Source organism: Solea senegalensis, linkage group LG13 (assembly GCF_019176455.1).
Source record: "Solea senegalensis isolate Sse05_10M linkage group LG13, IFAPA_SoseM_1, whole genome shotgun sequence".
NCBI classification, from domain to species: Eukaryota; Metazoa; Chordata; class Actinopteri; order Pleuronectiformes; family Soleidae; genus Solea; species Solea senegalensis.
This window is the reverse complement of record NC_058033.1, coordinates 20674081-20701905: the sequence shown is the minus strand read 5'-3', so window position 1 is coordinate 20701905 and position 27825 is coordinate 20674081. Positions and strand designations below refer to the sequence as shown.

General features: G+C 41.6%; 3 protein-coding genes across 4 annotated transcripts in view; 1 reads left to right on the top strand and 2 right to left on the bottom strand.

The window, feature by feature from the left end:
- Positions 1-9237, bottom strand: part of stk10 (serine/threonine kinase 10) — a 29888-nt gene extending 20651 nt beyond the window's left edge. Inside the window, exons 1-2 of the mRNA XM_044042128.1 lie at positions 8704-9237; positions 547-711 (exon numbers count right to left, since the gene is read on the bottom strand). Coding sequence (XP_043898063.1) covers positions 547-711; positions 8704-8865 — 327 coding nt within the window. The 5' untranslated portion in view covers positions 8866-9237. The remainder of the gene's footprint in view (positions 1-546; positions 712-8703) is intronic.
- Positions 9238-10736: 1499 nt separating this feature from the next.
- Positions 10737-12275, bottom strand: zmp:0000001268 (CYTL1 domain-containing protein). Its single transcript, XM_044042835.1, has 4 exons — positions 12066-12275; positions 11866-11910; positions 11493-11639; positions 10737-10874 (listed from the first exon to the last, which is right to left on the bottom strand). Exons 1-4 carry the CDS (start codon positions 12216-12218, stop codon positions 10830-10832), a joined length of 390 nt encoding a protein of 129 aa, XP_043898770.1. The 5' UTR covers positions 12219-12275; the 3' UTR covers positions 10737-10829.
- Positions 12276-15563: 3288 nt separating this feature from the next.
- The window catches only part of stk32a (serine/threonine kinase 32A), a 46939-nt gene continuing 34677 nt past the window's right edge, over positions 15564-27825 (top strand). The window contains exons 1-4 of one of the 2 annotated variants that reach the window (XM_044042874.1): positions 15564-15903; positions 17593-17918; positions 22772-22827; positions 24066-24217. In XM_044042874.1, the coding sequence (XP_043898809.1) occupies positions 17867-17918; positions 22772-22827; positions 24066-24217 (260 nt within the window). In that variant the 5' untranslated portion in view covers positions 15564-15903; positions 17593-17866. The remainder of the gene's footprint in view (positions 15904-17592; positions 17919-22771; positions 22828-24065; positions 24218-27825) is intronic. The other variant, XM_044042873.1, reaches the window with a different exon arrangement.

The following is a 27825-nucleotide window of genomic DNA, read 5'->3' as shown; positions in this document are numbered from 1 at the left end:
TTATCCTGCAACACTATCTACATTCAATAGTTTGTCCTGGCAGTGACCTCGTTCTGGACTGAATTCAGAGAAATCTAAACACCACTGGCGGGGGAGTTAAAAAAAGGAGTATAACTATCCTTAGTCTCAACACTGTCTTGTAATTCTTCACATATTAAAAGGTTGTACCTCAGGATGAGGTCACTATTATTTGTCTTGGCCAAACTGACGAGAGATTACAGAGGGAGTTGAAGAGTTTGACCCAGTGAGAGAGCGAGAGAGAGAAAAAATAACTCAAGAGGAGAAAACACTGAATTGAAATGGATCTACAAGGATTGGATTATCTCCGATGTATTATGTCGCCCCTGGGGTTCTTTCTGTACTTCATGCAATCCCGCTTTTCTCATCTTTATACGATCAGTGGGGGCTTTTAATACTTGGGGGAAACACTGTATACTGTAGATGTTTTGTTTTACCACTTCCCTGCTGATCGATTAAATTGCCATGCTGTGCATCTGTTTGGAAACTCTGCAAACGAGCGAAAACAATGTCTCTCGGTTTACTCACCCACAGTTTGTTGTCGTGGTAAAACGCATCGAGCAGTTTGACAATGTAGCGATGGTCACATTTGGCCAGGATGTCGATCTCGACGATGTAGTCCTCCAACTCTTCTTCGCTCTTTGTCTCGATCACTTTGGCGGCGGCCAGAGCTTCCGTCTCCTTGTTCCTGGCCTGCAAGACGAAAAAAGTATGAAACAATAAATTCACCACGCATGAGTCATGACATCTAGATTTATTACTCTGTACAGAAAAGGGCTGTGGCTGTGTGCGATAAAGAAAAAAAAAAGGTATCACAAACACAACACTCTCAACTTAAACTTTAAAATGTTGCCAACTTAAATTTAGAGACAAGAGGGTAAAGAAAGTCCCACATCCTTATTGCACAACTAAGGAAATGGACTGACCATAAACCTCAAACCCAAGACAAGACACACACGTAGACACCGGAATCCTTGAGATTTGGAGTCATAAAAGTGAAGCAAATGTCAGACGAGGAGATTTGTCTGCTGCCTTTCTCGGAAAGCATCGAAACACCAAAGACGCAGAGTGACTCGGGAGACGTGCAAGGTGTCACGCACGTGATGTTCATCCTCGTGTTGCGGGTAAACGCACAAAACATTGTGCGCCTGCAGTCAGAACAAGCACAACCCGAGAAAATAGAGCAACTAACACAAAGTGAAATGGTGGTGAGGATTCATGCTGCACTGCATTGGCTAAAAACCTCAGTGTTCAACCACAAAAATACGTATACATTGTTGTTGAATAAAAACGAAGATGCAGTCTACATTTCAGTGCGTGCTGACGTATGACCTGCAGAAAGTCGACAGACTAAACAGCCTGTTGGGTCCGATGCCTCTGTGCTTTGCAGGGGCTGTGGGAAAACATCTGAATAAACAGGACAGGCTCACAGCAGCTCACACTCTAACTCATCATCTCAGTCCACCATGACCATGTGTGTGTGTGTTTGTCAAACAGAGCTCCGGAGAAGCCAAACTGCCCACAGTGGAGTAACCCACGGTGTGAGTCAACAGGACGTCTCCCACTGCCATCAGCCCATCAGTCAGTCGGTTAACAAGGCTCGACGGTAAACACGGAGACACCGGACACTTTCACTCCTCCGCTAACCTCTCGGCTCCGCGCTACTGCTCTCTCTCTCATCCTGCAACAACGTAGCAACTGGTGTCTTGTCTATTTCACAAACTTTAATTTTCTACTTCCTGACATCCCCCAACACACACACACACACACCTTTGCATCTCAGTGGGAACTCGGCTAAGGAATGTGCTTGTGGCCTTCAGATGGTTGGAGGAGTGGACAGAGTGGGCAGACGGAGCCTTGTGCATTTATGTCGCTCCTGTGTTGTATTGTCCACAGGAATGCGCTACATCAGTGAGTATAGTGTATATATTATAACATGTATACACTGCACAATGAGGAAATAACAACACAATGTGCTGCCATATGAGAGACACACAAGTTAGTGACTGCAGGATGTGGCATCACCCCCCCATCACTCTTGATGTTCTTTAACCTAACCAAGCTTAAAGTTATAGTTCAGCTGAATGGAAATGTGGTCGTATTGTGTACCGACACACAGTCAAAGCTGAAGTGACTGCTCTAAGTGTAACTTTATCCCACCTTAGATGACCTTTTTTCAACTGGAAACTGAAGTTTACACCAAACTTCAGAGAGAAATCTGCATTTTTAGCTCGAGGTGTCTTTTCTTGAGTCACATTCGTGAGTACTAATATTAATTCTTTACCTTATTGGTACATTATTAGAGTCTGCTTCATCTCGTCATATTATATATCCATTCCAAACCATGTATGCACTTGCTGCACCTTGCAGACAAAGGTCTGAAGCAACACTGGATACGCAAAGACTCCCACAGCTAAAATTAAGATGAAATGAGCAAAGACCAACATTATGTACAATTAAACGTTCTCACACACAAAAATGATGATATATCATACGACAACACGTCAGACTGATCTTGGTGCTATTGTGCCTGTAAGACAATAAGATGCAGGTTTAACTACTATGACACAACTGATCTGAGTTACAGTGTAAATGAGTAAGACGACACACATGTTGTTTGCAGCTGGCCACCCGGGCTGCCAGCTGCTAACAACATGTTTACACTCGACCATGTTTACATGAAAATCAAACGACAAGAAAACAAAAGAAAAAAAAAAAACGTGGAGAAGCCAGATGTCTGAGTTCCACAGAAAACACTGTAAATCATCACGTCATGGCAGAACACAACCACAGGACAGAGGGGAGAACGACAGTGAACTACATACTGCTGCGGCCATCGACAGAGAAAAACAACGCCGCACTGTTTCAAACCCACCAACTCTTCACTCTCTGCGACTCTCCTCCACGAGGAGAACAACAGTCTCAGGCTTTGTTTGCTTCTGGTTTCCATGGAGAGCAAAAAGGACGTGGTTCTGCTCTGTTTTGCACCTCTTGCATTTCACTAACACTCAGGACTCTGGTTTTTTCCCCCTCCTCCCTGTTCACTTATGACTTGGCTTTCACATACAGTAGGTTAAGTGTAACATGACTGCTTCACAGCCAGACTCTAAGGTTAAAACAAAAAACTGCAGGAAAAGAGGACATTTGAGCTTCTCAAACAAAATCACTATCAAAATCTGACCAAACTACGTGACAACAGTGGATTTAAAGTCATTTGCACTGTTGATCCCTTCTTTCAAAAGGATAGAAAAGCTAAGGGAAATGTGTGAAACTCCAGATGTAATCTAGATCTTGCTCTTCCTGCCTTTAATCCTGTTTCTCTGATCATGATCTGTCTGTCATCAACTGCCTGCACATCTTCCCCCACCCTCCTGTCATGTGAACTCATCCATCCATCCTTCTGTCTGTCTGTCTGTCTGACAGCCACGGGTAAACCAGTGACAGAAAAGCATACAAGCTGCTGCTCAACAAAAGATTTAGACACAGGGAAGGAAAGCCTCGAAAGGCAGATGCTACAGACAAAACACAGTGTAAACACACGACATGTACTCCAACACTGAGTAAACACACACCTGAAAGAGCTGGTGTCGGAGTGTGTGTCACAGTTAATATTCAGAAACACACTGTCCTTTCAAAATGAATCAGACTCAATAAAAAAAACAAAAAAAAACCACTTTTCTCTAAAGAATTTCTCACTGCATCTGTCCGTTTCAACTGTAGACGGCGAGAAAGTAAAGTTCATTACAGCCTCAATGCACCACAACGACCTCATGTAAACCTATAACATGAAAAGGACTTTCCCTCAGGTTGTTCATCACCAAGTTGGGGAGGGGGGGTGTAACTTGGATCTTTGCCCCCTCATAAACCTGTAAAGCCACAGCAGCTCCTACACCATGACAGCAGCAGCCAATAAAACCTTTCCTCTGGCAGCAAACGCCTATGGAAGTGATGATGTCTTCTTCACTCGAGCAAAGTGCACAAGGAAACAAGTAGTGATGTGTTGTTGACAGCAAAAGGATGGACAGGATGGTCTGTATCGGCAATAACGAAATATGTCAATGTTTCATTCCATATTAGTAAAACTAAAACAGTTCAAAAGTTAATTATTCAATGATAATAATACTTTTAATAATGTATTCCCCTCCTCGCCTGAGGCGGCGCTGCAGCAAGAGTTACTGACGGAGACGACGAGACAAACAATGAACAAGAAAACTCGCTCATCTTTTGTTTTAATGCAGGACAACTGCGGTTTCCTCCACGTCAGAGCAAAACATGGAGCTGCATCAAATCCTAATCGGTCTTCGACTGTTAATTTTGTTTTACGTGAACGTACGACACATATACGCTTCTACAATGCGTATGCGTTTAACCACAATGCCTCGCGTTGTAGTCCGCTTCCTGCATTTGGTCCACTTGAAGTAAACCAAGAGCTGCAGGACGTTTTAGGCGGACCAGAGTTCGCTTCTTTGGTGCGGATCAGGAGTTCGGTTGTGTGTTCACACCTCCTCAAAACGAACCAGGATTCAAAATGAAGGGAGCTGGTGCGAATGCGACTTGAATGACGGCGAACACAGTGGACTGACAGGGATACGCCTAATCAAAGCAATAAATAAATAAATAAATAAATGAATGAAATGCTGACAAGGACAACAGAACAAATCCTTCATGATGGATTATCTCACAACAAGTGTGTGACTCGTACCCACTAAGACCAAGATACCAACTTTATGACAATCATGTCAACAAAAAGGTATTTATCCAGAAAATACCTATTAAGTCAAGTCATGATGAATATTTTCCTGCATCAACTCGGCAGCGAGCCCATTCTTTAAAAAACACACAGAGAAAGCAGGATGTGAAAGTTTTGATCAGCGCAGTGAAACCTTGGGGTAAATACAAGTCGCCAAAACAAAAGCAGGTCACTGAGGCAGGAAACGGCACAAAGAGCCTTGTAGGAACAGTAACTCGCCTACACTTCATGCAGGGCCTTGTACTGTGTATTATTTTACTCACAAATGAGACACAGTTCCTGAATGCAGATTATTTCTGATGTATGGAGTTGCTCTGGTGAACATGTGTTAAGGCCAGTTTAAGGTTCTCTGTAAGTGAACCCCAGTACATCAAGGAAAGTCCATAAAACTATGAAATGTCATATGCTCATCATCAGTAACAAAATCCTCACATGGGGGGACAGACATCCTGACGCACTGAGGCCACGCCCACCCAATGGGGGCTCTTATCAGTCACCCTACATCCAGCTGCCCCTTCAGATAAGACGCAGAGCTCCCCACATGATGACTGCCTCACTAAAAATCCCCTCGACACACGCTCTAAATTAAAACAAGCATTTCACACCGACCTTGAGGCTTCCCGTCACAAAGAGGATGTTGCAACCCCCCTTTTCACTCACGACACCCACTTACTCGTGAGTATTTCTCACATAAGCCCTTTTACTCGTTGCACCATCTGTCACTGTGAGTGACTATAAACTAAAATACAACTTTACTCCGATTTTGTGCCATAAACCTATTACGGCCTCCAACAACATCTGGCCTATTAAAAATCCCATTATTTCAACCTTATGTGCGTGCATCTTTAAAAAAAATAAAAAATAAATTCTGGTCATAAATGGCCCCCCCCTTCTAAACTGCACAATAACACCTGTTTCTGGCATTGACTGAAAACTAAGCCAGACCTATTATATGCAACCTAAAAATCATACCAGAGAAATAATTCTATCCAAGAAAAAGAAAACATACGGTGCCATAAACACACCACTTCCTCTTTTCATGTGAAACTGTATTTGAAACACTTTCAGGAAACTCCACACATGTCCTCTGCCATCACAGTTAAAGTTTAGAGAGTCCTTAACTTTACAGAACTGACAGATAAGACACACTTTGTCCTCCCACAATTGGCTTGGGAATTGGACAAAGCGTGAACCCGCAGCCTGCACGTGTCTATGGAAACATTTCACCACCGGCAGCAGCAGCAGCAGCAGCAGCAGGGCAATGTGCTCAGCGGCATGTGGCTCATTAATTAGTGACAGGAACCATACAACTTCTGTCGCATGCTTCACTTGCAGCAGTGCACCTTCACATACTCCCAAACTAAACTACCACCCTGACACACTGGATAGACGAGAAGTGAGGCATGTCTGTTATGACGACTGCGAGGACTGTATTGGTATTCGATCATGTGCAGAAAGCAGCTCAACCCCATGAGTTAATCACTGTCGCGACACAGTGCTTTTATGTGTGAGTGTGTGTGTGTACACCACACTGCAGCAATTCAAGCTACGCCACAAACAAACGTGTCTGTAGTTTTTGTCTTGTGCAGTTTTTGTCTCATGTGTTCCTCACCATTACACTTGACACAGCACTGTAACTTGACGACACTGAAAACATGAGATGTAAACAACAGCTCGTCTGTGTGCAGCCACATTCACAACTTAATACTCTACAATCTTTGTTTTTAAATCAACCATCCGGCATTTGAACTAGAATATTTGAACTATACTGTGTTAAAAAGTCGTACATTTCTTCTCGAAAACACAAACTTTCCATACAGAAGACCAGCAGTTCTTAACCTTTTTTTGCACATGAGCCTAATAAATAAACATAAAATCACAGTTACACCTACAACACACAAGAAACGACAAGACAATACGGCGTTATTTGTCCATGGAGATCTTTCTTGTACAGAGTTCCTGCGATATAAACACACAGTAAACAGTTCGATTTGCCCTTAGCACTCTTCTTACGCAACAGAGCCGGTGCTTATGCTCTCAGAGGTGGCATTAACCTTTAGAGGGAGGGTGAATGTGACACACACTCATATTCTGTACCTTCAACTAACATAAGAGGTCGTGAACACGAGTGCTACAGCTCTTCTTCTGATCCCAGTCACACATCCAACACTATTACTGTTCGCTTAGGCCCTTGGGGCCCGCATAGGCAGCTGATTTCTACCGAGTCTCCTCCCTTCACGCCTGCTCTGTCAAAAGACTCAAAACGATGGAAAACGCGCACAATTCCCCACTCAAGGCCTGTCTGTCCCTCCCTCCCTCCCACAGATGAAATGATTAGTCTGAGTTTTGAGAGCTGCGAGAGAGAGGACATTGCTCCCATGATGCAGTCCCACGATTTCCTCTCTTGGCCCATCATCGGCACCCACTCTGCCTCTCCCTGCCCGCCATCTGACAGCTGCAGGTGTGGAGCTGTCCTCCTCCTCCAGCTCACTTAAAAGGAATGGACACAGAAGGCGTGGAAAAAAGCAGCGACTTTCGTGCAGGAGAAAAGTGAAACTAAGTGGGGACATGTGACTTGTCTGTACACCGCACAGGAGGATGTGCTCTGACTAAAAGCTGCACAAAAAAGAAACTTGTGCAATGTTTCATTCAGATGTGCAGCAACATGAAAAGCAAGGATTTAACAGCTTACATTAAATACAAGGATAAGATCTCTGTAGTCACATTTTTCTGTCATTTTCGAGTTAAAACCTGCAGAGGAAGAAGTAAAATGCCCAAACAAGGTGGAGTCCTCCCTAAAACAAGACTGCATTTTCTGTTCAATGCAAACCTCCAAGCGAAGGCATCACTTCTTCCACTAAGGCCCCCCACCCGATATGTCAAAGACGTGCACTGTGCTCCACCGAGCAGCGCAGACACTGAGAGCTTGTGCCACGCTTCACAAGAGGGAACTGACCAGTGAGCATGACCACATTAAATAACACTTCTGAGCCAAATGTGCTGCTGCTGCTGCTAAAGTTTGGGACGAGGGAATCGACCAGTGAATAATGAAGTGTGCTTTCACTGTCCCTGTGGCTGCCTCGATTCACAGCGAGACTGCAGCCATGAGTGAAGAAGAGGAGGGAGGAGGAGGAGGGAGGGTGTGAGACCTGGTGCAGGCAAGATGTTGTTCCCCAACACCCCGACTGCAGATGTTGGATGAAGTTCATTAGAGAAGTGAGGCAGTATTTTACATGCACTCCAGCAACACACTCTTTATATAAAAGGGTCTCAAACTTGTGGCCCATGGACCACATATGGCCCTCCGATGGATTTAATTTGGCCCGCCCTAATCCCCAAGTTATTTCTGTACGATATTGCATCATAAATAAACACTTTTATTTTGAAATTCTGTGACATATCGTCACTAATTTTAGTAGTTTTTTTTATAGTTTACTAGCTTTTCCGCAAATTAGTTTGACTTTTCACTTTTGACAGACCAGACTAGAAGCACAGTGGCCCCCCAGGTCATTTGCGTTTGAGATCCCTGGTTTATAAGTCAGGACAGGGAATAAAAGCTGTGTAAGGAAGTGGACAATTAACATAAGTGACTATTGATTTATTTTTGGTATGGTGACTATACTACCTGAGTTTATGTTGTCAGAGGACATAGTTAAGATGTTAGTCACATCTGTCGTCAATGCTGAGAGAGTGAATCACCCCCAGTGACAGGAAGTAGTTCGCACCCTTGGTAATTAGTAAATAAAACATGTCAAAAATAAACAAGAGTATCATAAAAATGGACCTTAAGTATATATAAATGGTATATAAAAATGGACCTTAATCAGATTTCCTCTTTGATAAACACAAACACTGATGGAGGAGATGGCTCGGAAGCCTTTAAATGACAGATAACATGAGTCAAACAAGTACAGGTAAGAGGTATAATCACTCACCTTGTAGACTTTTCCAAAGGCGCCGTCGCCCAGCTCTCCAACTATTTCCCATATGTCGTTAGGGTTCACGTCCCGACGGACGTGCTCGTACTGCTTCACTTTCTTCTTGATCTCGAGTGTGGGCAGACGGAGGATTTTGCTGAACCTGGCGAGTGCCATCATTCGCAATGCAACAACATTCAACTTAAAAAAAAAAAAGAAAATTAATATATAAAATTAATAACAAAAACCTCGTGTCTCCACGCACCGACGATATATATATATAAAAAAATGTAAATAAAACTCTATATCAGCTAAGTTAAGTCTTCACTTGCCGCGTGCGTGGAATAACTCACACTAAAAAAAAAACGAAAAAGAAACAGTTGTTATTCTTCTGCTTCCCTTTCACTCCACCATGAGTGAGTGAGTGAGTTAAATTAAAACATGTCTGAGTCCCATTCAGTGCTAATGAACGCTGAGTGACCACCTGCCACCAGCCTGTGCTACACGGCTCTCGCTCTCTCTCGCTGCTGCTCTGGACAACTTGTTGCTTTCCAAGTGCTCGAACAAGCCCCACCTTGTTACACGGCAGTCCCCGCGTCCGCCTCCTCCCCACTGCCGTCATGGAAATGTAGTTTTTCACTCTCTGAAAAGACAAACCGTCGTCATTCACCCTCTCGTGAGGAGGACTTTATATCCGGGTTGTGCAGTAGTGATGGGCGTGTCTCTCTCTCTCTCTCTCTCCCACACGGCGCCGAACAGCTGAGACACACAAACGTGGACGTGGACGTTACCTAAATGTTTCTCGTTACTATGGAACCTCGTGGATTTATCATATAATAGATTAAAATAAAAATTAAATTAATATCTACTGTTCTATTACAATCCTGCTGCATCACTTTTATGTCGAATGCTGTCTTTTTTAATGCGTTGTTGTATTTGTTTTTTTTAAATGCAAATATAACTCAAATCTATTTTATCTCATCATATCTTTTCAGTCAACATTGACAGTTTGGCTGTTGATTCGTTACCTGCAGGCATACACGTGGCGCTATTGCGCCCTCTAGTGGCACATTTGGCTCATTAAACTCTTCAAACTTTGTATTATGGGATCCCAAACACTCATTTTAGTTCAGGGGCCACAACATACAAAATCGGTTGGCCGGACAAGTAGAATAATAGCATAATAACCTATAAACTACAGTTTTTACATTTTCATGAAGTATTTTTTTTTACAAAACTAATCTCATTAACAATCTAATCTCATAAACAACCACAATTTTTTTGGGAGGAAAAATAAGTGCAATTTCAACAATTTTATGCCTAAATGTACCACTTCCACATGTGCATTACAACATACAGATCACAGTAGATCTGCAAAATCCAAAAAATATAGTAGTGGGTGGGCTGGTTCTGGCCCGTGGGCCATTTGTTTGACACCCCTGTAATACAACTTTTTTTTTCTTCTCTAATTTTAACTAAAAGGATGAAAAAAAAATCAACTGGCAACTCAGAAGAAAATCTCTAAGGCCTATGATCCTTCAGAGGCCCAACTTGTGGTCTGTTTTACTGTGCAACAATATCCATTAACAAAGTTGTGCCTGATATTGTAATTAATTCTTCTGTTTAATTCAGTTGTCCAAATTGATTAGACAACTGACCACTTTGCATTTTCTTTGCATCGACACGTGTCGGCACTTTAACGGCAGAACTGTGATCACGTGTTCTCTAAATCCCTGCAGTTCAATTACGCTAAAGCAAAGAGGCAAGTCAGTACGTGTCCACATAAGCCCACAGAGGTTTCTGCTGGGATTCCATCTCAGTAATGACTTGTTGTACTTTTATTTTCATGTATATATGTGTTTGCGTTGCACATTTCTGTGATTACACTGTCCAATTAAAAAGTGAGAACACTTTTGTCTCCTCTGGAAAAAGGGACCCAAAAAAAAGGTCTGACAGTTGGTTAGTGAGTTTTTTAGAAAATAAAAGATCTATTTATGTATATATATTAGGAAATAATAATGTGTAAATGTCAAAGAAACAATGACAAAAGCCATTTTTGATTTACTTTATTATATGAAATGTCTCCAAATGATTCCAGACTGTATCACGATCCTGATTATGTCATTTTCAGGTTTGCCTGCGTGTTAATGCTCAAGTGCAGCACAGTCAAAGCTCGTGAACGCCAACTCCTACACAAAAAAGAGGAAAGGTAACATATTTTGGTTAAATAACTCCACATTTGTTGCCCTATTATTGTACAGAAAGCAGCTCAACCCCATGTCCTCTCTAATTAAATGCACAGCTTTTCTTGACTGAAAAAAAAAACCTCAGCAGAAAATGTACAGGCAATAACTGGCCTTAATTAGATCTTTGCCTTTCCCTGCTGAAGTTTTTTTTTGTAATTACTGCGGTGAAAATTAACTAACATTTAACTCTCCGTTGAGATGTCTTGGCATACTGTGAACATTTTATTATCTGCCTCATAAACCCGGTGTAATCCTGTGAAATGTCTCACAGAGTGACCCGTTAAATTGTTTTTCTTTGTGTTTTAAGAGTTTGTTTCCACTGACATCGCTGCATGTTTATTTATGGGGGATTTAGAGTAAAGTTAACCAGTGGATAATGAGTATATTTGATGTATCTATATCTATATTACCCTAATTGATTGTTGATATTGGTATATAGTTTGTGTGTATTGATTCCGCACCAAAAAATGAATTCACCACAGCACAAAGCAATACCTCTTTTAAATCCGATTGTGCTATTTATTTATTGTTATTTGGACACTTTGTCTCGTCTCGTCTTACCCCGTGGCATTTCTCCGACATGAAGATGAAGAGCTGCCTCAGAGTGGAGCCGAGCCTCCACATGTCCCTGGTGTAGGCGCAGCGTCGCTGTCGCAGGCCTTCCACCAGGGAGATGTAGGTCCTTATTTTGTACATCACACAGCCATTCTGACGGGAGAGTAGCAATTAGTGTCCGTGTGCATGATTTAAAGAAGCTGAGGTTCGAAAAAAACAAATACCTCCAAAGTTAGACTTGAAAATGTTATAGTTAGTCAAACAAGAACTGGCTACACACATTTTATTTTGACTGAGGGGTGAACTCATGACTTATCTTCAAAAATAATTATCAACTATACCAAAAAAAGTCATTGTAGAGACATACAATAATACTCACATGGACATCAATGTAGAGATGTGGCATGTGTGCCATGCAGGAACTCTGAATCAAGACAATAACATGAATACTAATGTATTGATATAGTATCTCTCATATTACTAAAAACAACTAACATACACTCTGCTTTCATTTTAAACAACAACAACAACAACAATAGACAAATTCAATTAAACCAAAGACCTGAAATCTCGACTCACAGTCTGAGGGTTCCACTTCAGATGTGCCGCCCACAGGGTGGCTTCCTGTGCCATGTTCAGCACCTTGGTGTAGCACGTCGGTGGGATGAAAGGGTAGCTCAGTGCCAGCTGCAACAGAGATGCAACAAGCAACAAGTGGTTAAAGTTCGCCATACTGTAACGCTCTACTAACAACTGCAGCGAGGAGAGGGAGCCCTTTGTTTTGTTTGTGTCACCGATACAGCCACGTATGCATGGGGATCAATTTTAACACACCCCTCTGTTTACTCCAGAACAATTGTGCTTTTACAGAAGAATGACTGCTGCTGCTGTGTCTCTAAAAACATGCAACATTGTTCTTAAAAGACTTAAATATTTTACCTGAATAAGATGCATTATTTCAGAAATATGTAATTATGTAAGTGTACTATTGGACTGATGCATTTACATTTAATTCACTGCCGTGAATTTCTTAATAAAGCATCAATAAAATTATCATCTTGATACATTGTTTTCCCTATTTTATTCCACGCTGTGTTGTATTTTACTGTTTTATTTGAATCTTTTGTTTTATCTCAAAGTTAAAACAGGTTTTTTTTACTGTTTTACTTTTAGACATGCATGTCTTGTGTATTACATATTCTTGTTCATACCATATGTTATTTTTAGCTCACTGGATTTAGGGACAGAAAGTCTTTGAACCTGTGTGCTGAACAACTCACAGCCAATATTATGAACATTTTAATGAAGAAACTTGTTTGTTATAATTATTCATTTCTGCATTATGGAGGAGGATGGTGTTTGATTGCTAAAATTAAGATCACAAAAGTCTGACTTACTGTAAATCACTCACCACTGTTGTAGTGAGTGATATGATGACACTCTGGCTGCTGTCGTGTTATAATCTTTCTCTTCCACTAGATGGTGGTAATTCCACTATTTAATTCCCTTACCTTACCTCATGTCACAATCTAATGCCAAATGCATGCCAAAACCACAACATAGCATAACTTCCCTAACAAAACCAGGACAGCGCCGACACAATCTGAGCAACACACTTCTTAATGCTGCCAAAACGTTACTCTGGGGACTGTGCTGCTTTTGAGTGATGGTCATTACATCACAGGGATGGAGGTGTGTTCCCCTCCTCCTCCCCCTGTATGAAGATGGATGGCCCACACTGAGTGTGTCTCGGCATGATGGAGAGGTATGTAGAGGAAGAAAATGTGCGCCGTGCATCATAAGCATATCGCCAGTCCCCAAAGTGGCCACCACTTCACTATCCTCCTCTTGACCTTGGCCTCTTGAAATTAACATGGGACACAGGTGACCCGACTGTCTCTGTAATGGATGGATGTATTTTACAGTGACTAATGTAAAGGAATTTAATCCAAAGGCAGCAATTTGGGTTAATAACTACTGCAGTAAGTTCTACATTATCAAAATAATGTATGGTTAACTATGTTTAATTACTATTTGATCACTTTACATTTCACTATTACATTCAGGTTAAAGACTCTCTGCCACTGCTCCTCCCTCTGCTCCTTTAGTTCTATGTTTACACATTGTGGACAGTTTTGTTTCCGCAGGGCTTCATCTCTTCTTCACCACTCCAACTAGAGACACAGGACATCCTGCTCACTCCACAGCCCCCGAATCAGGTCATGATCATCACTTTCCCCTTTCTTTTTTCTTCTTCTGCTGACTGTCTTTTCGTTGCTATACGACTGCTCGCTCAGCTCCAGTCTCAGTGGTCCGATGAGATGTTTTACCTGTTTTAACAGTCTCTTTCATACCATCTCTCGTTTCTGGGCCTGGGAGACACCTAGTTCGTTGACCTCCTGTCAAACAATGTGCTCTCTGCTCCCTGCTGTGAGCCTTGCTGTCTGCAGCTTTGTTTACAGACCATCTCTCGCTGCTCGGAGCCACGTGTCAGATAAATTCAGTCAAAAGATCATAGGTGTCACTCTGAGCACAGTAATGGTCTCAGCTCAGAGATCTGTCAATATATGTAAATCAAAGTAGTGGTGAAACTTTTTCATTTATCTCACTCTGCACCTTATCTACAGGTTTTTTTTTGCATAATTTAACTGCATTTTATAACCCATGTTGTGGGTGATAATCTCTTTGCATTCTATTATTCTATTGTATTTTTTACTGCTACTTTGAACGCTACTTGCTTTTTAACTTTGGATTTTACTATATTTAAGTAGCATATGTTAGTTTCTTATTTAGTTTAAGTTTAGGCTATTAGGCCTCGTTTGTTTGTTTGTTGTACTTTCTGACTAACCTACACTGCTGCTGTAAACTGCTACTGGATGTTTGAACTTCCCTCGGGATCAGTTAAGTATCTATCTATCTATCTATCTATCTATCTATCTATCTATCTATCTATCTATCAAAAGAAGACAGTATCTATTTATCTATCTAGCGAGCTATCTAGCTAGCTAGCGAGTCATCATTTTAGCTAGCAAGATATAATTTTCAATGACAACAAAACAAATCTATCTATAAACGAAGAGAGTATCTATCTATCTAAAGAATTCAGTATCTATCTATCTATCTATCTAAAGAATACAGTATCTATATATCTATCTATCTAGTGAGCTATCTAGTTAGCTAGCAAGTCAACATTTTAGCTAGCAATCTATAATTTTAGCGACCAAGCTATAATTTTCAATGACAACAAATCTATCTATCAAACAAAGACAGTATCTGTCTATCTATAATTCAGTATCTATCTAGTTAGCTAGCAAGTCATCATTTTAGCTAGCAAGCTTTAATTTTTGATGACAACAAAACATATCTATCTATCTATCTATTTCTGTTTGTACTTTTTAGTTGCATTTGCATGTTTTTTGTACATTCATTCAGTAAGAATATTACATGAGGAAGCAGAAGGTAAGAAGACCCACAATGAAGCATCAGAGTGTTCATCATTTGCCCCTGTGTCATCACTACTTCAGTGTAACTCTGAAAGCCATTGTGCAGCAGCTCGTCAACAACCTGAGTGTAAGACCATACCTCGCCCAGGGGCCTCCATGTAAAATAAACTCGCACTCTCTGCTCTCACAATCTGTCAAAACCAATAATACCTCAGGGGGGCGCTGTGCCACAGCTCACCGTGACCTCTGACTCTGATGTGGCACACACAGTGCCAATCAATCCGTCAATCAATTAAACTTGATTTACAGAGCACTTTTCACTCACGTAAAAATGTAGTATGGAATTGCTTCACATAAACACAGCACTCAGACACACACCACAGTAGTTATCACAGTATAGCAGGCAGGCATGAGCAGAATGTGATTTTTAGTATCAAATGCAAACACATTGATAATTGTTTATTATTAGGCAACTTTTCTACAGGCGATTAAGTGACTTTCATGGAGTTGTTAAGTTGTGTCTATAGCACATATATTACATTAAAATGTTATATTTTAGGGTGTGATGCATGTGGGTAACAACAGAGCATCCTCTCCAGCGCAGCCACAGCTGAAGGTGCCTCCCATCAGACGCACGGCTGATGCCAGTTAGCGAGGCGGCGATGTGGAGCTCAGTCGCCCATCAGAGCCCTCTTTTCTTCCCCCCCACCACCACTGTTCTCTGTCTTCTCATCCTCCAGGAACAACTACCGTCTCCTTCATTGTCGACGCAGTGCGAGAGTCACGTCTCGCTGCGTGGTCCCATTTCCCCCCCGCCCCGAAGCAGGTGTCCCGGGTGCGTCGCGGTCCGGACGCCGGACCAAAAGTGAGCTGCTGCACTGTTGCTCCTCCACCGCTGTCGCTCGTCCACACGTCGTCCGCAGCACACGGCGCTGGAAATGCTCCCATGCTCAACTCAGCGGCTGTGTCCAGAGGTAAGGTACCCAGCAGCGCAGCTGCCCCTGCGTGATGCAAGGGGGATGCAGAGGGTACTTTCTATTCAGGGCATGCTTCTATACCCATTTTGATCAGATAAAGGTCTCTGCCTGCGGGCACAGTGTTCTCTGCGGACAGCTCAGCAATGCAGCTTCCCACACTCTGTTCAGAAAATGATCATTTTACAATCTTATGTCATTCATTCTAAGAGAGAGGAAGAATTAGATGTTATGGGATGACATGCATGATGTGGGGGCTGAACTTTGTCTCTTTAGCCCACAGTGGATCTCCTGACTTTGTTCACTCCTCTATCTGGGATAGATAATGACAGTATTCATATTGAATAACTTATAATGAACTTATTTGTGATGCCTCATCTCTTGCAGTAAACCCCCCTCCTCCACTGTTCTTGTTTATGTCCACTAGAGTGGAATAACTCATGTAATCTCACATAGTGGAAGGATTGCAGTATACACAATTCCAGCAAACTGTAAATCAAACACCTCCAATCTGGAGCTCATAATGGAAAAAGCAGATCATGCCATTGATCACACACACACACAAACTGCTTTCCATGACTTCAGAGGACATTGATTTGTGGAGACTCTCTAACCTTGACCATAATTGCTACTGCTCTAATCCTAATCCTAACCCTGACCTTAACCGCAGCCTAACTTTAAAACATGTCTTCATCTCAAATAGTAGTAATTTACATTCTGGGGACTTTTGTCCCTGTAATACCAGGTACACACACACACACACACACACACACTGTTTTAAGGACTCTGACTCTGCACTGACTTCCATTCATTTTGACTGCCTAAACCACGGGTGTCAAACACACGGCCCGAGGGCCAGAACCGGCCCACGGGCCCACAAGAGGGTCCAATGAGTTAATTTGTTATGAATTAGAATCTAATCATAATGTGCAATATTATATTTTACATATTTTCCAGATACGTGTGACTAAATGTCTGTGCCTTTATAGATCTACTGTGATCCATAGGTTGTAACGCACATGTATAAATGGTCAATTTAGGCATAATATTTCAGAAATTGCACTTGTTTTGGTCAAGAAATGTCACGTTTTGTAAAAAAAGATACTTCAATAAATGTAAAACAAAGGGAAAAATTGTTGTTTATCAGTTATTATGCAATTATTTTACTGGACCGGTCTCAACAAAGCTTTATCCCAACCGTAGTTAATGCCCAACCCTAACCTTAACCACAGTTCAAAACTTAGCCCTAAACTTAACCAGTTCCTCAGAAATGAGGACTACTGGTCCTGACCAGGTCCATGTTCATGCCAGACAAGGTCCTAAAGAGACATACACACACAGACACAGACACAGACTGTAGATAGGGTGCTCCTGCAGCTCTGATTAAAGCACAGGGATTCAATAATTGATAGAGGACAGAGGAAGGGAAGAAGCGAATTATGTAAAAAGTAGTTTGAGAAAGTCATTTTCTCCTCTGTTCTCTGATCAGGTCGACCTTAAAATAAATATATGTTGCTGCTCTTCTGCTACTCATAGCTGAACCATCTGGACAAAAATCCATGTTGATGTGTAGTACTTTTTCTTTCTTTTTTTTCTCTCCCTCCCTCCTCTCCTCTCCTCTCCACTCCTCGCCTCTTTGTTCTCTCCTTCCCCTCCCCGTGCACTGTTGTCCTGCCTCCACACTTACAGGTTAGACTCTCAGTCAACAGAGGGCCACAGCCACAAACACATCAAGCACCCTCCAGGCTGGGAAGAGACACCTGTCTCCCTGCATTCATCTGAAAACAAGACAGACAAGACAGACAGACGGGCAGAGCTGAGTGGTCCAGCACGTGGGGGCTGTCAGTGTGTGTGTGGGGGACAAGCGGTGACCAGGCTATGAGTGTATCTCCGAGGGATTGTAGTTCAATGCTGAGTTGAGCAAAGTGAGCAGAACAGGAGAGACACTGTAAGAGGAGCAGCCATGGGGCTTGGACAATCCAGCAAGGCTCCGGTCTCTGATGACACAGATGAAGGTGAGTGCTATAACATCCACTTACTCTTATTAAGACTTTTTTTTGTTTTGTTTTGTTTTTTTCTATGTTCTATTTCTGGGACTCACACCGGGAAGAACACAGAGTTGAGTGCAGGACTTAACACCATTGCTTTAATCCCAGGGTGTCTCCACCTTTTGGCTCATTAATCAACCCGTTCTTATTAGCTGAAAAGATTAAGTGCACTTACAGTAAATGGTTGGACTGATGCAATGCTGATTAGGTGCCACTAGTCTTCCTCAGAGATGGAGGAAGTAACTCCACACTCCGACCATATCATTTTGACTTTGGCGCTCCACTCCAATTCCAATTTATGCTTATTGAAAATGTATAAATATTGCCAAGATATTACTGTGAGTGACTGATTTGCATCGTGGTCAACATCGACAGGAGTTCTTCTATTATTTCTCTGGCAGACAGAGGTCTCCGTCTGAATCCCCCCCGCTGCATTTCTTTGTGACCGGAGTTGATAGTACAATCTGACTATTGATCTGAGTCAGTCTCTGAAATTAATTCCACTGCGGCCTGTGCCCTGAGGACTTAAGTCAGCGTTACATGAGTCAGTGATTTAGTCAGAAGAGGCTTTCCTCGCTTTTATTCCCACAATATTTCGGTGCATATTTTTCCCCTATAGTTACAAACCGGAATGTGTCATAAAAATATGTGTTTCAGTTGCTTGTTTCTTGTGATATTACACATCTCAATACATTACAGTGTGACAAAACCAAACCCAGAGGCAACCACTTCCAAAGGGAAAGTCATTATTCATGGTTAACCTTGCAGCTTAGTCATCCAGTGTGTGTGTGTGTGTGCTGTTCTGGAAATGTCACTCAAAAACAGAGCGTCTGTGAGCTCGGAGTTAATGGAACGGTGCACCTTCACGTGCACAATTTCATCCAAGGGACACTGAGACACTTAAAAAAAAATATATACAGTATATAAATAACCCCCACACACACACACAGCACACTGGAAAAAAAGCAATTCCCTCGCTGATGAAAACCACGTCAGAGAGTAACCAAATGGGTGTTCCTTGACTTTGTTGTTATTGTTTGACATTGTAACATGACAATTATTTTCCTTATATGCACATGATCACATGAATGAACATGTGAGGGAGGGGTTAGGAGTTAGAGAAGGAAGAAAATACTAAAATAGGGGAACTATATTGGACGGATGATTCATTTTCTCGATTGATGCTCTTAAAAAAACAAATACTGGATTGTGAAAATAATAAAATAATTTGTTATTTATTCATTGTTGATGCTGCCGTGCTGAGAATCTCAATATTTAATCTCACGATCGAGGCTCAGCAGTCGCTGTTGATCATGCATCATGCCATAAACATGCAAATTGAAGTTTCCATTGGGTGTGTCAGGGATGTCAAAGGTCACTTCAAGGTTATACTGGAATTCAACAGCAATAATAATAATAATAATAATAATAATAATAATAATAAATGGTTTCGAGCTGAAACGATTAATCGATTACTAAATTAATCGACAACCATTTTGATAATCGATTCATCGGTTTGAAGATTTTTTTATGATAAAAACAAGATTTCTGATTGTTTAAGCTTCTTAAATGTGAATATTTTCTTCATTTCTTTGCTCTGGATAAAATAGAAATTAAACATTAACATTAAAAATTAATCATTTTGGTTTGTGGACAAAACAAGACATTTGAGAACATCATCATTTCCAGGTTTGACAAACACCGATCAAAATTTGTTAAGGTTTTCTGACCAAACGATGAATCGATTAATCAAGAAAATCATCGACAGATTAATCGATTATAAAAATAATCATTAGTTGCAGCTCTAAAGTGGTTAGATTAAAAGAGAAACCATCACATCACATACTGGTGCAACAAAAATTACATCCAGTCCCATTCTGTCATCATCTGGGATGTTTGTTAAAGGACAAACTGGCACAGGGATAATAACTGAAGCAGCCAACAAATTCTGGAAGGACATTTTTAATTTAAGTTCCTTCATTTCCAAAATGTTATTTCTGGCAGTGACGAATGAATCAGAGGTGATTTGATGAGTGGATTTTCTGATGTGTGTAAAACTCTTATGTGCTGCGTAACTGGGGAGACAATGGACAGCCCCCACCCACCCCCTCACTAATTGGAGATCATACTTTATTCACATTGCACGGTGACACATGTGTCCCGTGGGTTATGTTGCAGTTGTCAGAGCAACGGAGCGTGCGCTTTAAGTGATTTACAGGCGTTTGTGTTGAGAGGAGGGAAGACAGCAAACAAGACTGTGACTGCATCAGTGAAATCACTTCATTTTGATCTCGATACATACTAATGCTAGTGGCTAATGGTAATATATGCAGTATATACCTGTTTTTTTATCCCATGAAATCCCATTAAAAGACGAGTAGCTTCTGAGCAGCCAAACACAGCGAGTGTCATGTTTCTACATGAATATGATTACAAACGCACTTCGTTTCAACTTCGTTTCAACCCTACACATACTGTATATTCCTACCGCTTGGAATTCTCATCAGATCATAAAAGAAACAAGTCTCCAAACACACAGTCTTCTTAAAACACTAAAGTGCCCTACATAGACAGTACAGGTGACCTGATTTAGACGATCTCCAGCAGGGACTGGTGGACTTACAGTATGCTCGAGGCATAAAAAAGACTCATCTTTAAAAGTTCACTTCCAGGTTGCGATGCTAACGTCAAAGTACAAGTTGTGTTAAATTTGTATTCTGCGGACGTCTTTGGGGACACGTGAACCCTGAAATGCATAACTGCAACATAGAAGCACCAGTGCTGTACACGCCGTCGTCTATGAGTGGTGTAAGGAGGAAAAGAGGTATTTTCAAATTAAAAGAGAGAGAGAGGGAGGGAGGCACAGACATATCGTCGCTAACACAAAATCATATCAATCAAAGTGTGTCAGTCAAATTTATATTGACCCGCTGACGAGTCTCTTAAGTGAGAGGATTTCCAGAAAGCCTGTGTCAATGTGTCAATTCCACAAGTGCAGAATGTGATCATTACATGCTCTGTTACTGGTGTGACCATCATTTTAAGCGGGACATTAAACCGCTCTTAATTCTGTTGATAAAATATCTTTCCTTCTCCGACTCTTCATCCCTGTTGCTTTTTCTCCCCCTCTCTCTCCCCCTTCTCTCTCTCTGTCTCTGTCTTATCATCCACGACCACAGCTGTGTCTCACCAAAAACCCATCAGGGCTAAATCTTCAAGTAGCTGAGCAAGAAAATGACCATGTTTATCTCAAGTGTGTGTCTCTGTGTGTGTGTGTGTTTGTGTGTGTATGTGTGTATTACCTACTATCAACATACACTGTGTGTAAACACTCCAATACAGATAGTGTGAGGGCAGGAAGTGCCAGTGATACGTGACTAACAGAGCATAACATTAGCTGTCACATCCAATACATCTGGTGACTGCAGGTGGAGCGTGTGTGTGTGTGTGTGTGTGTGTGCGCATGTGCGCGTGTGAGAGAGAGAGAGAGGTATAGGTTATGCTTCACGTCAGCATTATGTACACTATGTGTGTGTTTTACAAAACACCGAATGCTGTATGAATGCAAAGAGCGGTTGTCATGGCAGCGAGAAACAAACAACGCCATCCAGTTCCATTTAGCGATAAATGTTGCTGATAGATGGAAGAGTAGGGGCTTCTGTGTGTGTGTGTGTGTGTGTGTGCGCGTAGTACTCGTGAACCAGTAGAACAGGGGGACTTCGGCGTCGTTACACACTCACGTTGAACAGGGGACAGTTTTTCAGGTCCCTTCTTTGTCATGCTTTAAATCCTAAAATTGTGTTTTAGAAAAAAAGTCTTTTAGAAAAAAGAAAGTGTGTGGAGAAAACCAAGCTCTGAGAAATCCAGCTAAAAATATGCCTTTTGTTCGAGGAGGAAAGAAAAACATGCACCACTCGTAAAAATATGTGCTTTGTGCTGAGGCGTACTTCACGTCTCTGGTTTATAAAGTCAGTGATCTGTGGTTGCCCCGGGAGACCTCAATCTGCTTCAGCTCAACTGTCACATTGTTGAGAAGGGCTCAAGGCAAACCTGCTGCATTTGTACTGACGTCTATAACACTATTCACAATTTTCTATTGATGCACTTACTTTTTCTTTTGCTACAAAAGGACAAAGGACGGGAAATCATCCTTTGAAATTCATAACTTGTTTTGAATTTTTAGGCTGACAAGAATCCACTACAGGTTTTGTAGTAACAAGACATATTTTGTATTGTGTCAATAGTGATGATAAAGATTCGAGGCTACTTTTATTACTGTTATCGTACATATCATCCCCATTATTATTATGCTATAATTAAAAGTTGATATCAGGATCATTTTTATCAACAATCTCTGCTGCTGCTGCTGCTGCTGCTTATATAAATGATATTGTAGTTGAATAAACACATCATCACTGACACTGTCCTGTACAAACTTATAACTTAATACAATTGTTGTGTATGTGCTCCTGGTGTCTTTCTTCTGTCTTGACCTCTCTTCTGTCCCCCATCTTTCCTTTCACCCCAACCTGTCTTGGCAGATGGCTGCACATCTTTGAGTCTGGTTCTGTCAGAGATTTCTTCGCCTTCTTCTTCTTCCTTTTTTTTCTCTCTACTGATGCCTCTAGTGTTTGCTCATCATTGTGTGAACTGTTGGGGTTACTCTGCTCTCCCTGGTGTTGTCTATGTACAGTGCCCTTGAGAGAATGTATCTTATGATTTGGCGCTATACAAATACAATTGAATTGAATAGAATTGAAATAATCCCAATCCCTAAATAATATTATAATAATATTAATATATCATTCTCCTTTCCACAGTCAACTTTGACCACTTCCAGATCTTGAGGGCGATCGGAAAAGGAAGCTTTGGAAAGGTAAATCCATGTTTTCAATTCACACTAAGCGCTAATGTTAAGCAGAATTTACAGTTGTTTTAAATGTTTTATTGTGTTTAAGATTAATAACTATGATATGTTTACTTAAAGTAGGCACATTAGCACTCCTATACTAACTATTTGATAACTATTTTAGCATACGATACGTAATAACATGCCTCGGCATCTCAATGTAATCGCCACACGACATATAATCCCACGGCCGACGAAAGCCTTTAGGGTTTAATTCGCTCGTCGCCCAACGATAGGCAGCTTTGCGGCAAACAAACGGGGGGTGATAAAAGTCGCGCTCCCTGTCACCCTTCAGCTACCGAGTGATTCACATCAGTACGTGTAAGCACATACAGCACGCACACACACTCGCTGTGCGGCACCAGATAAGCAGTCTAATCACAGTCGATGGCAAGCTGCTCAATGGGAGGAGGAGTGATGTGATCAGGATTTGGCTGATTAACTGTGCCAGCTGGCCCACAGATCACTCTCTTAGATAGCAGCGATCGCTGGCTTATTGACGCTCGTAGCACAGGCTACAATGAGCGTGGGTTATTACAGTACACTGCTGCATGTTGACAATACGGACAGGGGGTAATCATGCAGAGTCAGATGTAGACACACAGTAGCCATGGTAGGTTAATCTAATGAATGCCCAAATGATGGTTTCCCAATCTCGAAGAAAGGCAAAAAACACTGGTGTGAAAAGTTAAACGTCCAAGGAGGGATTAAATATGTGATCCCGTAGATTAAAGATTAATCCTGAATAGAGCTGCGACTAACGATCATTTTCATAATCGATTAATCCGTCGATTATTTTCTCGATTAATCGTTTGGTCCATAAAATGTCAGAAAATCTTAAAAAATCTTGATCGGTGTCCGTCAAACCTGGATGTTCTCAAATGTCTTGTTTTGGCCACAAGCCGAAATGATACATTTTTAACGATTTATTTGTTATCCAGAGCAAAGAAATGAAGGAAATTTATCACATTTAAGAAGCTGAAACAATCGGAAATCTTGTTTTAATCATGAAAAAAGCTTCAAACCGATTCATCGATTATCAAAATAGTTGTCGATTCATTTAGTAATCGATTAATAATCGATGAATCGATTAATTGTTTCAGCTCTAATCCTGAGGTTTCCTGACACAGAACATCAGAAGTATATTAACTGCAGCCAATAAGAGCATAAGAGACAATGATGAAGAGAGTTCACCCTCGTTTCAGGTCTGCATTGTGCAGAAGAAAGACACCAAGACGATGTACGCCATGAAGTACATGAACAAGCTGAAGTGTGTGGAGAGGAACGAAGTGAGGAACGTCCTGAAGGAGATGCAGATCATGCAGAATCTCGAGCATCCGTTTCTGGTCAACTTCTGGTAAGCGATCGCACACACACACACACACACACAGACACACACAGTCTTGATTTGAGCACACAGAAAAAGGCCAAAGACCAACGACGATGAGCACTCACAGATCTCCATTCACGTCATCTCACATCCTGTGAAGTCGCTAAAAGCAAAACTTAGTTTGCTCACTGATCCAAGCGCAACACTCACGGACACGGCGCCGTCTCTTGGCGGCTTCACATTTTTGAAACATTTTGAGGGTCGGAGAACGTCGGCGTTCCCTCGTCACTGTCCAAGCTGGAGCTGAACAAAGGTGACTCATCGTTCATCGTAATTTAAAAAGCCCCATCAACCACAAGTTTTTAGAGGCCTGATAAGTATGGCTTGTTAATTTTTCCCCATGTGAAAGGCATCATTAATTTGTAATAAGAAATCCCACCATGTAGCGTTTCTAAGAGGGATAATCCCCCGTTTTTTGTGTCAGGGAGGTGGAGATGCCTGCTCAGAGAGCAACAGGCACATTTATGGCAGCAGATTTTAAAAGAAATGTGTTATTTCTGCATTATGGTTCACAGATTTTGTCTCCTTTACCTCTTTCTCACAATCTAAATTCTCCATATTTCTGAAAGCACTGCCAGAAACAAAAGGGTAGAGAAACCCGTGGTGGGAATGAATGAATAGAGTGCAGCATACAGACTCATCAGACGTGAAAATGCCAGTATTGCACGCTGCGTTGGACAGAAAAAGGTTGGAAGTTTATGCCTTTGGCAGCAGAAAGCCTCCTGATTGGGGTGATTTCCTCTGGAGATGTGCTTTAGTCAGCGTGGTCCCCTCTTTCCCTCGCTCTCTCTCCGTCTTGCTGTCTCCGATTGTCCTGAGGAAAGCAGTCAAGGTCAGAGACGGGGAGAGGTTGTTTTTTTCCTGCAGTCTAAAGCACTGAGCTGAGCTTTTTCCGACCAATAAGTGATTGCCTCTTTTTTTGACTTGGTGTATAACGCTGGCTCTGATACGGCCGCTGTATTGATGTGCCGACACTGGTTGGGCAGCCCCAATGTGCCTGCACTGCACAAAGTCCCACCGTGTAAGGAGAGCCGCCGCTCGCACCAAGGGTCACAGATCCTGTCACCGTGCAGCGGCTCGGAGACGGGAGGCAAGACAGCGCGCTGCGTCGAATGTTGCTTTATTCAGCTCTGAGTCTTGCTGCCTTGTGATTTGTAAATTGTGCTGTGGGTTTGATTTTGTCGATGGAGTTTCCTCAGAGCAGGGGAGAAAACTTTTCAAAACTATGTTTATACTATTATGTATTACTCTTATTTTTCTAACTTAAGCACATGATGAAATGAACGTTATAAAATGATGACACCATGTACATGTAGATTGATTGTTAGGCTGGGTTTCACTCTGCAGCTCTGTGTTTGCCACCGGGGATGAAATCTCTGGAGAGAATGAAGGCTTAGATTTATGGCACAGAGGAAGTACCTCTCCCACGACGCAATCGAAAAATAGAAAGAAGACACTTGGTTTTGTTTTTAACCATAGTAGCAGCAGCTTTGGAATATCCTGCTCGCCCCCCGAGCCCCAAAGAAGGCAAAAACCAAGTGTGAAAGGAACACAAGTAGCACACGAGCGAACAATAGACAGATATTCACTTAACGGGGGAGAGAGCTTCAGGCCGTGAGAGCTTTTCAAAACCAACGTTATTTCTCCACAGAGGTTACATCACCACAGATCACTCTGAGTTCTTTCAGAGGCTTAATGTCTGTGACGTTTCCTGTATGACAGTTCAAGTTTCTCCACGTCTAAACCTCTCAATGCAGCTATATTTGAATGATGTATGTATGATGTAACCGTTCGCTGTTGTATGTAAAAGGAAGAAAAACAGGGATGTTTTAACTGTCAAAAGAAAAGAGGCAAAGTGCATTAACAAAAGGTTGTGAGGTAAAAGCTTTACTCTTCACTGAAGTTACTTTATCATTTTAGTGTCGCTGCCGCATTCATGTGCAAGGTTTGTCAAACGTTGACGATATGAAGAAGGCAATGTTCTGTTCCCCTCATCAATCAAAAAAAGTATATTATAAATTATTGATCGACCGTGGCGGTATTTGAGGCATGAAACGCGGCCCATTAGTTGATTTTCTTGTTTTCAAATAATGCTACGAGTCCAACTTACAGTGTTATTTCAGTTTGCCATAGTCATAGGTGTTACAGCTTACAGTTATTGTTATTATTGTGTAATAATTAGTGAAAACATTGCTTTGTAGGGCTGCAGCGATTATCCTGATCAATCAATTGGTAATCGATGACTAAATTAATCATCAACTGTTTTGACAGCAACCATTAATACAAGCTATCTGATTTTCCGGCTTCTTAAATGTGAATATTTTCTGGTTTCCTTGCGCCGCTTGACAAAAAAAACGTTTGAGAACATCATGATTTCCAGGTTTGTTCAACGCGGATCGACATTTTTCAACATTTGAACTACATTTTAAGGAGTAAAAGAATATAGTGAGTGAGTCGTGATCATTTTTGAAACAACACCATGTGTGCATATATCCATTTTTTGGTCCCCGTCCAGCCCTGCCTCGGAGCACACTTTAATCTCAATTACACCAGGAATGCAGTATTACACAGGCACTACAGGCGGCTGAGGTAAAGCTACATTTTGCATGTGTGTAAAGAGCTAAGTTGAGCTTAATTTCAGACACCGAAATGTCCCCAAGAAAGATTATTTTTACTGATTTTACAGCATCCTAACACCCTCAAAGAACATTAGGCCTGCAAAGGAACGGGATGAATGGATAATTACATCAATGGTGGTTGTAAGATATCAAATAAAGTAAAATACGCTGATAAAGTGTTGTGGCTGAGGGTGAATTCGGAAAGATTTGGCTAATTTTGTGTCTGTTTGCTTGTGCTTGTGCTTGTGCGTCCATGCTGGGCATGAAAAATAAGACTGTCAGTCATGTGGAGGTGTTTGGTAAAGAGGTGGCAGGAGGTCAGAGGGCTGCTGGCATCAAACCAGCGTGTCACTGACGGAGCTGTTGGCTCAGTGTGTGTGTGTGTGTTCTAATCAAGGGCTGAACAGCAAATCTCGATTAGCCATTTTATTACAGCGATGCATTCACAGTCGATTGATGCCGAGCCCGGGTTTCATATTTCTGAAAAGGGAGTTACATTTCGGGATATTGCAATATTGCAATTACTTTTATGACTTTTATTTAATAACGTCAAACATGTTTGTTTCCACTCTTATTGTAATGAAAAAGAAGAATGTTTTATTTTGGCTCCATATTATAGGTCATAATCTGCTTAATCTGCCTCTTATCTCGGAAAAATTAATCTTTTGCAAAATGAAAAATACAGCAGCTTATTTCACTATTTGTGTGTGTGTGTGTTGCCGTTGGAAGAGTCTTTTTGAAAGGACACCCTGCCATTAAGGTTTCAGGAGACCTGCATTTACTGAATCAGCCTGCGGTGACTCTGCCTCTAAAAGCTCCGTGCAGGGTGCTCTCCCATCAGACTGACTGCCTGAAGGCCACAGAGAGGTCATAATTGTAATGCATGTGTGTGTGTGTGTGTGTTGGAGCAGAGACAGGCATCAAAAAGAAAACAAAAACAACAAAACAAAATGTGTG